Here is a 9355-nt window from a genome sequence, read left to right on the forward strand (position 1 = left end):
CGTTATCCTCTGCTTATTTCCATTTTTGGTATTCTCACATTATTTTAATGAAACATCTCAATTACTACTCCTTAATTCCAATAAGATAAGAAAATATGTCCACTTGACTAGAAGACATTTTCAGATTGATTGAATTTTACCCTTCCTTTTTTGGTCTTGTCACATCATTTTAATGACAAAATATAAGGAGTAATATATGAAAATTATAGAAAAACAGTTATTTGCACTTGGTGATTGCACCATCCATCATTCCATTGTTTTACTTTAACCATTGCTGTAACTCCTCATGTATTTCATGTTCTCTTGTCCGTATTTAGTTACTGACTATGATGACTATAATTGTTCATATATTACATGTGATTTCTCGTAGTTGGTGTTGCCATGCATATATTCATTTCTAAGGTAAGAGATTAGGATCAAATCATGCGGCCAACAAGCTGTTAAATCGTGTCTTTAGATATCATGATGCAATCATATTCAATTTCAACTAGGTATACATGTATATTTCTAGGCTTTCACAGTATTTATATATTAATGATAATATGATGATATCATAAGAATTTTAGTGCATCCTCAAGATGTGCTTTTTGTTGGTGTCAACAAAGTACTGCGTTGATAACGGAAAGAAAAAAGGAGAAATCTACTTATAAGTTTAATTAATACTCTTAATGATGTGAGGTCTTTTGAAAATCATGGACTTGACCAAAACGACAATATCACATCACGTTAAGTAGATATCTTTAGCTGCTTTTAATAACACTTTTAGATACTCCAATAGAATTGCAACCTGTTTAGGTGGTAATCCGTATTTTTGAATCCTTATGTAAAGAATTACAAACAATTCTTTCAACAAAGATGCCAACTAGATAGGATTGGTCGACAAATTATGAAGCGAGGACTGAACCTTAATATACCCGAGACCAGAACAGTACAATTTTAAAAGTTATATAACTTACTTCACTTTTTGGTACATTTAAATAAGAATAATTTTTAATTTGTATATTTTCATTTTACTCTTAGTGACACGTTTTTACCGGAATGACGTGACATATTTAACAAAATATATACAAAGGGAGTATATGATCGGAGTATGTGTTCTTACAAAAGAGTATTGTGATTATTTTACTATGATCAGTAATAAGTTAATGACTCAACTAATGACTAGTTATAGAGTTAACTTTCTGTTGATTTAGTGCAAATGAATAGTTTTTTTGTCAGATCTAAGATCTGTGTCCACTTGACAGGATAGAACTTTGGTTTCTGAGCTACAGCCACCCTTCCATTTTTGGTACTACTACTATTTTTTATTACTTACTTTTAATAGCATGCGAGTATAAGTGCGTCTTTCCACTTGACAAGATGGCATTTGTACTTTGATTGAGCTTTGGGTTTCGAGCAATATAACTCTCCTCTTAGACCCACCACCCCCAACTTTCTTCACTGCTCTCTTTCTTGTTCTTGAGCTATATATTTTCCATAACGTGGGTGGTGGTGGAGTGTTAGTATTTTCTCTGTAAAATGGGAGGTTCTTGCAATGAACGCCTTGATTTTGGCAAAATGGGTTATGGGTACACTCTCTTTTTGCTTTATCATTTGCATGACTCATGTTTAATATAGTATGTAAATATTTCAACTTTATACTTGTAGGTCTTTTTCCTTTTTTCCTATTTATTGCAAGTGAGTTGATCTGATATGCTCATTCGTTTTTTTTTTTTTGTTGAAATGTTTGATTAGTAGAATTTATGTCTTGAGGCGACCAGATTTACAAGTATGACTGTGTTTTAACTCTTTCAGATACTAAAGTTATATACTTGTAAATCAGATCCCCTCAAGACATAAGTTCCACTAATCGAACAGTTCAAAAAAAATAAAAATAACGTATCATATCAGATACAAGTATGACTGTGTTTTAACTCTTTCAGATACTACTAAAGTTACATACACGTTACAAGTTGATTTAACGTGTAAATTGAAACTTGAGTTTGTGTAAATTTATCAGTGTAAGTTTCAAGATTGAAACTTTCCTAGTGTGCTGTGTGCATTTATCAGTGTAAGTTTCAAGATTGGAACTTCTTTAGTTTTGGATTGAGTTGCACTAATATTGATATATATCTTCATGTAGATTTCTTCCATCTCGATTATCTTTAGCTTTTTAGTGTTTCTTCTTATAGTTTCTTGGTTGTCCTGATTATCTGATTTTGGATTTCTGATAGATGCAAGCACTATAGGAGAAGATGCAGGATTAGAGCCCCTTGCTGCAATGAGGTCTTTGACTGCCGCCATTGTCATAATGAAGCCACGGTAATTTTGATCACTAATCCGTTAATCACTTCTATTGTCTTAACTTACTTATGTTATCTGTCTAATGGAAGTTAATCATGTTTACTGTGTGTTTGTTTCAATAGAGCATGTTGCGCAAAATTTTTGATAGGCATGAACTAGTTCGAGAGGATGTCACGCAGGTTATATTTCTACTATTTTCATTTCCAGTCATTCATCTGTTACACTTAATTGTTGCAAAATTTCTTAACATGAGGTATGTGTTCTTTGGGTATTTCAGGTCATCTGCTCAGTTTGTGATACGGAACAGCCAGTAAGTGTCGTTTGACTTGATTCGCACCCTCTTTCTCTGTTTGGTATTACTAGAGTTGATGCTACAATGTCTTTTTCCATTTCAATCTAGGTTGCTCGCGTTTGTACAAATTGTGGTGTCAATATGGGAGAATACTTTTGTGAAGTGTGCAAATTCTACGATGATGATGTAATATACTGTGCCTTCTACTAATATGCGATTAACTCATTTATAACTATTTTGGGGGTTAGACCCTTTCAGCCATTACATTCTCAAAATACTTATTCTGGACTCCCCTGTTGCAGATAGACAAAAGGCAGTTTCATTGTGATGATTGTGGAATCTGTAGGTTAGTGTACAGCATAGCACAGGGCATTTGATGCTTTAAGCGGTAAATAACTTATTTTTTTGGAAGTTCCATGTCTGACATGTATTCTTGCACAGAGTTGGTGGTCGCGAGAACTTCTTTCATTGCAAGAAGTGTGGTGCGTATTGCAATTTCCTATCATTATTATTCGAAGCTTTGTGGAAATTAGTTCTTTTTCTTATGTGTATCTATAAAAGTTTCTTCACTAACATATAAATCAACGGGAGATTGTTGAGACTTTAGACTATACTATGAAACTCCAATGGGTCTAATCTTCTTTGCTATTCGTCCTTATAATTACTCTCTATGAACTTGTATTTCGTGAGGGTGAAGAAAGGATTATTAGTAATTAAAATTAATTCGATTACAGTCCGAAGAATCAGGTACTTCTTTTCTTATAACATCATCCGAAGGAAAGACCAGGAATGATTGCACATCGTAGTGCAGCTGTGTTTTCTTTGTTCAGCTTGCTCTCCTAGTACTTTATTCCTGCTCCTTGATCTGGGGGCATCCTGACCTATCTTCTATTAGAACGAATGTAACTTTGATTGTATACGTACTAAGATACCAAGGCGAATGTTAGGATTTTATTGACCCTAAGAGGCATAAATGTTGTTTGGTAAGTGATTATACCCTGGATATCACTTGGAATACAAACTACATTTTCATGTTTCTTCATTTTTACAGATCTCTCTGTTGTTTTTCTCCCTTCAAATAGTGGAATGTATGAGTTTCCTCGATGTTTGCTTTCTTAAATCTACTGGCTAAACGCAAATAGAGAATCCACTGCAGGAGAACTGAGTAAAGCTTTTCAAAATTTTCATTTCTATTGCTCATTAGGAAATTTGCCAATTGTATGATGAAAATATCGCTTTCTTCTTTCTAATTTGGTGTTGCACACAGTGGCCGTTCACATAATGTTGTGGCTTCTTCATTCCTGTTATTTTGTTGCTACATTAGCTTCTTCACCTACTTATGGCTTTCATTCTGCAGGCTCTTGTTATTCAGTCAGTCTGCGTAATAACCATTCGTGCGTGGAGGACTCCATGCGGCATCATTGTCCTATTTGTTATGAGGTGTGTTACGTAACTGTAGTCTTCCCCCTGTGGATCCCGCCTTTAAATGTTCTTGTCATTCGTAATGCTCTAATTCTTCAAGTGCAGTTTCTCTTTGATTCTCTGAAAGACACAACTGTAATGAAATGTGGGCACACAATGCACACAGAATGCTACCACGAGATGATAAAGCGTGAAAAGTAATAACTTATTATTTATCTATTTATGTTGTTTTTTGAGTGTCGTTTGATGGAATGAAAAGTTTATCTTTACTGACTTCCATTTTATTGTTAACTCAGATTCTGCTGTCCAATATGCTCCAGATCAATTATAGACATGTCCGAAGCTTGGAAACAAATGGATGAGGAGGTAGGTTTAAATTTTCATACTGGGAGGTTGGTCCACGTCCAATTCACTGAGAGTTGATTGCATGTTTAATGAACTTTTTCATGGCTGATTGCTGTTTTAAACATATTCTAGAACTACTTCTATTCTTAAGGAATCGGACCTCAGAACAGTTAAAGCATTATGACTAGCGGGTTAAACTATATGATTCAAGTCCAATTTCTTGAATAATGATCGGTCCAAAACGCTTGAATTGTCCAATTTCTTGAGGATGCATAATCTTGTCATCGAATGCATAATCACTTGAGAACAGGTTCAGCATCTTACATAAAATTTTGGAGGATTATAAGACCTTTTTGCTCCTCTCTTTTCTGTTAACTAAGCTCGGTCTTGGAGATTATGGTGAGAGAGAGGTGAAGTCACTCCCGTGGTAGAGTTCACATTCTTTATGGAAGGCGGAACGAGAGACTTCTGGCATCCAGTTTTTCCATTTAAACAAGGGTTTGTGTTTTGTCTGCAATAATCATATGCTAGTTGAGGATGCATTTTGAACCTTGTGGTATGGTCCAACCTGGCGGTAAAACAGCTTAATTGCCATTAGCACATTAACCTCTTGTACTTTGTAAAATGGTTGTGGTTGATGATGCTGACAGCTGCAGAATTTTCCATTCTTCTTTTCTCTGTCCCAAGGTTGACAAAATTTACGCTAAGCCCACATCCGAGTTCACAAATCTGGAGCAGTCTTTAGTTTTTAGTTATGTTTGTTCCTGTACTTCTTAAGTTAGTCATGCTGTATGCTCAATATTTTGCAATTTCAGACTGTTTGTTTCTTTTGGTTGTTGGGGTGGGGCTTAAGTTTTCTCTAATCTTATTTTCAAGAGTTCTGTTTACCTAGCTGTTTTCAAGGCCCTACACTAAAGGTGAAAATTTTCTTTCTTCAGATTGATGAGACAATCATGCCTGAAGATCTTAGATATAAGAAGGTACTTCCTTTTCCTTGACCCCATATTTGTGAAATGGAGTTATTTGGCTGTTAATTACCGAGGATAACCAAGGGGGTTTGTGTGTTTAATGTTGCACGCAGCCTTAATGCACGTAGGAGTCAATTACATGCTGAACTCCGTTTGGTTTTGTTTATCTCACCTAACTTGTTACTTGCAGGTTTGGATTCTTTGTAATGACTGTAATGACACAACTGAAGTATTCTTCCACATAATCGGGCAGAAGTGCAGACACTGTCAATCATACAACACCCGTATGATTGCACCTCCTGTTCTTCCTCAATAACAACTTTCTACTCCAGAAAAACTGATTGTTTTGCGCCACTAAACCTGGTGCAGTGGACGTGAAATAGAAGAAGTTTACGGTGTTACCTTCATATTACCGCTAATTCTTTTGTGTCAATTCTGCATGATTCATGGCCATTGCAACAATTCAACTCTTGTTGCAATGTGGAAGCATTTGTGACATGGATTTTTTCTCCAAAGACGTGAGAGCAAAACCCAACTAATTTGTTTCAGGAGTCTGGACTCTGTAGGTGTACACATATATTGTCATAACATTTCAAGGGCCTAGCTTGTTTTGAGCTTCAAAATTGAAAATGGAACACGTTTTAGTATGGTAGTTAATATTGTTGATTTGATTCCATCTGCTTACAGGTTTATGTTATGTATTTTCATTCCAAATCTAAATCAATTGAATCTGCTCAAAATGTGAACAATAAAGAGGGAAAGAATCAGCTAAGTAGTGCTAGTGTGTGAACCAAACGGATGGATAAAAATATAGTAGCTAATCCTTAATTTACAACCCAAGTTAATTTCATTTTTGGGCAGGATAGACTTGAAAAGAATTTCAATTGCAACCCTGCCACTTTGGAATTTGGAATTTGATTAACACATTTCTACTCTGATATTTGGACTTAATTAGGTAATCCTATTGTGCTTCTGTTTTTGGTAAATTGTTATGATTTCTCCTCACAATACCGGAAGGTGAATTAATAGAAAAACAAACATCAAACTTTTTCCTTTATACTTTTTGGTAAGTAATAGCTAAACACTTAAGTTCTTTCCTTTTAGTTTTTGGTAAATAATACCAGCTAAAAACTTAAGTTCTTTCCTTTTCCTTTTTGGTAAGTAACAACTTCCAATGAGGCCACTTCATTGCTTCCTCTATCTGTAAAAGATCTAAAATAAAAACAATATTCACAACAGAAGAGAAAAGGAAAGAAGAAAAAACTTGAGAGAGCTTTTCCATCATGGAGGAAATACAAGACACTAATACCTCAACCCTGAAGGTTCTAATGGTTCCATGGTTAGCTCATGGCCATGTAATCCCTTATTTAGAACTAGCCAAGAAACTCTCCAACACCAATCTTTTCTCCATATACTTTTGTTCAACACCTATCATTCTCAATTCCATCAATCAAGAAAATCTACCAAAAAACATCCAACTAGAAGAATTCCCTTTACCATCATCAACACAACTTCCTAGCCACCACCACACCACCAATGGCCTACCAAAAAACCTGCTTTCAACCTTAATCCAAACTTTTGGAGAAGCTGACTCAACCTTTGCCAAAATTCTTGATTCACTCTGTCCTGATTTGCTTATATTTGATGGTTTTCAACCATGGGCACCAAAGCTTGCTTCTTCAAGAAAAATTCCTGCCATTCATTTCATGATTGTTGGCTCGGCTTCCATATCTTTCTTCTATCACCATTATCTCTATGCTGGCATAAGAAACTTTCCATTCTCAGGAATTTTCCTTAAGGATTATGAGGTAAAGCAACTCCAACTTGCCGCAGAAATGAACAACATAGGACCAGATGTTGCTTTCTATGCAGTGGAAAAGTCCCATGAAATTATCTTGACCAACACTTGTAATGAAATAGAGGGGAAGTATGTTGATTATCTCTCAACTCTAAGCAATAAAAAAGTCATACCTGTAGGTCCTCTTATTCGTGAAATGAAAACAACTATAGAGAATGGGGAGAACTCCAAGATTATCCAATGGCTAGACAAAAAGGATGAGTCCTCTTGTGTTTATGTTTCATTTGGAAGTGAATATTTCTTGTCCAAAGAGGAAATTGAAGAAATAGCTCATAGTTTAGAGCTAAGTGAGTTGAGCTTCATTTGGGTACTTAGGTTTCCATTGGGTGAAGAAATTAACATTGAAAATGCTTTACCAAAAGGCTTTCTTGATAGAGTTAAAGAAAAAGGTGTCATTGTGGAAAAATGGGCACCTCAAGCTAGAATTCTTGAGCATGCAAGTGTTGGGGGATTCTTGTGCCATTGTGGATGGAATTCGATACTAGAAAGTTTACATTTTGGAGTTCCTCTTGTAACCATGCCTATGCACCTTGAGCAACCTACTCATTCAAGAATGGCGGTCGAGCTAGGGACAGCTACGGAGGTTGTGAGAGATGAAAATGGGAAACTGAATAGAGAAGAGACCGCAAAAGTGATAAGAAATGTGGTGATGGAGAAGAATGGTGGAGAAAAAGTGAAGGCAAAGGTGAAAGAATTGAGGAAAAAGATAAGAGAGAAAGGAGAAGAAGAGTTTGATCAAGTTGTCAAGAAGTTATGGCATCTTTCTACCAAGATTAAGCAGTGAACACTTTGATGGCATAAAAGAAGAGTGCAAAATGGAGTGATTTTATTTGCGTGAAATAATTGAAATGTACTTTTCTGTTTGTTCTGGAAATCTGCGGTATTTCCCTACCTTTGAATAAATGGAAATGAAAGAAAAGAAATTCTGTTAACCTTGCAGGTTGCATTCTCTTAGCTCTATGTCTTCATCGTTAGTTCTCCATGATAGATTCTATTTTCCTCCTAAAAAACAACTTATTTTCTGTCAATTACCTTGAAGTTCAAGACTTCGGTCTATCTAATTTAATTTACGTTCAAGACTGGTTATGAGAGCAGCGTCCAGCAGGTCATCATCCCAAATCAGAAATGTGCGGAAGAAAACCAGTTTAGATAAAAAGGTTTTTCATGGTTGAAATGGTGAGGCTCTATCACCAGAGCAAACCCTCACCTCATCTAATCTTGTTACTTAATTTTGACTTTATAAGGTTAATGAACCGAATCTTTGAAGTGATTTGAAATGTGATTAAATTGGTGTATAATCTAACGTCAAGAGATTAGATCTAACAACTGTCTAACTACTAAGGACAAAAGAAACTAAAAACAGAATGATGGAGAAAATATTGCTGTAAATTAAATGTGCTTCATTGTCTTTTAGAACTAAGTTTTCTGATGATGGTCGATGGGTATATATAAATAAGAGACCAATATGTCTTGCGCTGGACTTTTCAGCGAGATGCTATTACTCTGTGTTAACCTTGAATTTCAAATCTGAGGGCTGCTTAGCTCGTCTCAAATAATTGGAATTTAGAACTCGGATGCAAGAAACCAGTTTCAAGATTCTGATGTTGCCATGGCTAGCTCATGGTCACATTTCTCCTGATCATGCATGATATCAATTTTGCATGGGCTATGGTTATGGCAATGTCCCGTGACATTCATGCAGTTCATTTCCAAACTGTGGGGGTGGGGGGGTACGGGGCGCTACAGCTAATGCGTTCTTCCTTCGTATGTTCAAGCATTGAGGGGTTCAATTGCCTTATGCATCCATTTTCTTAAGGACCATGAGATAAGCAAGCATGTTGAATCCTCATCAGACCATGGTAAACAAAAGGATCGTCTCTTTGATTGCATAGAGCAATATACTGAGATCATAATGATAAAAGGTTTTGCGAGAAATTGAGGCAAGATATATTGATATCCTATCTAATTTTAACTGGAAAGAAGGTAATACGACCCTGACACATATGAATCTTCAGAGATGATCCAATGGTTAAACGAGAAGGATCCCGCTTCAACTGTGCTCGTGTCCTTTGGAAGCGAGTGTTTTTTGACTAAGGAAGAGATGAGAGGGATTGCACAAGGGCTAGAGCTTAGCAATATCAATTTCATATGGGCAATCAGGTTTCCAGCTGGGGATAAAACAAATAT

The 9355-nt window shown here is 35.9% G+C and overlaps 2 protein-coding genes across 3 annotated transcripts; both read left to right on the forward strand.

Moving 5' to 3' along the window:
• Positions 1–1143: 1143 nt before the first annotated feature.
• LOC132032404 (E3 ubiquitin-protein ligase MIEL1) lies at positions 1144–5986 on the forward strand. Of its 2 annotated transcripts, none has more exons than XM_059422025.1 (12): positions 1144–1288; positions 2214–2301; positions 2406–2462; positions 2561–2593; positions 2684–2761; positions 2878–2921; positions 3017–3057; positions 3933–4015; positions 4103–4194; positions 4294–4363; positions 5281–5322; positions 5501–5986. In XM_059422025.1, exons 3-12 carry the CDS (start codon positions 2409–2411, stop codon positions 5624–5626), a joined length of 663 nt encoding a protein of 220 aa, XP_059278008.1. In that variant the 5' UTR covers positions 1144–1288; positions 2214–2301; positions 2406–2408; the 3' UTR covers positions 5627–5986. The 2 variants fall into 2 exon arrangements, with proteins under 2 accessions (XP_059278008.1, XP_059278007.1); XM_059422024.1 differs by lacking the exon at positions 1144–1288 and adding an exon at positions 1305–1568.
• Positions 5987–6579: 593 nt separating this feature from the next.
• On the forward strand, positions 6580–8061 carry LOC132032405 (UDP-glucosyltransferase 29-like). Its single transcript, XM_059422026.1, has one exon. It carries the CDS (start codon positions 6594–6596, stop codon positions 7950–7952), a length of 1359 nt encoding a protein of 452 aa, XP_059278009.1. The 5' UTR covers positions 6580–6593; the 3' UTR covers positions 7953–8061.
• Positions 8062–9355: the final 1294 nt, after the last annotated feature.

The sequence above is a fragment of the Lycium ferocissimum genome, chromosome 10 (assembly GCF_029784015.1).
Source record: "Lycium ferocissimum isolate CSIRO_LF1 chromosome 10, AGI_CSIRO_Lferr_CH_V1, whole genome shotgun sequence".
Taxonomy (NCBI): Eukaryota; Viridiplantae; Streptophyta; class Magnoliopsida; order Solanales; family Solanaceae; genus Lycium; species Lycium ferocissimum.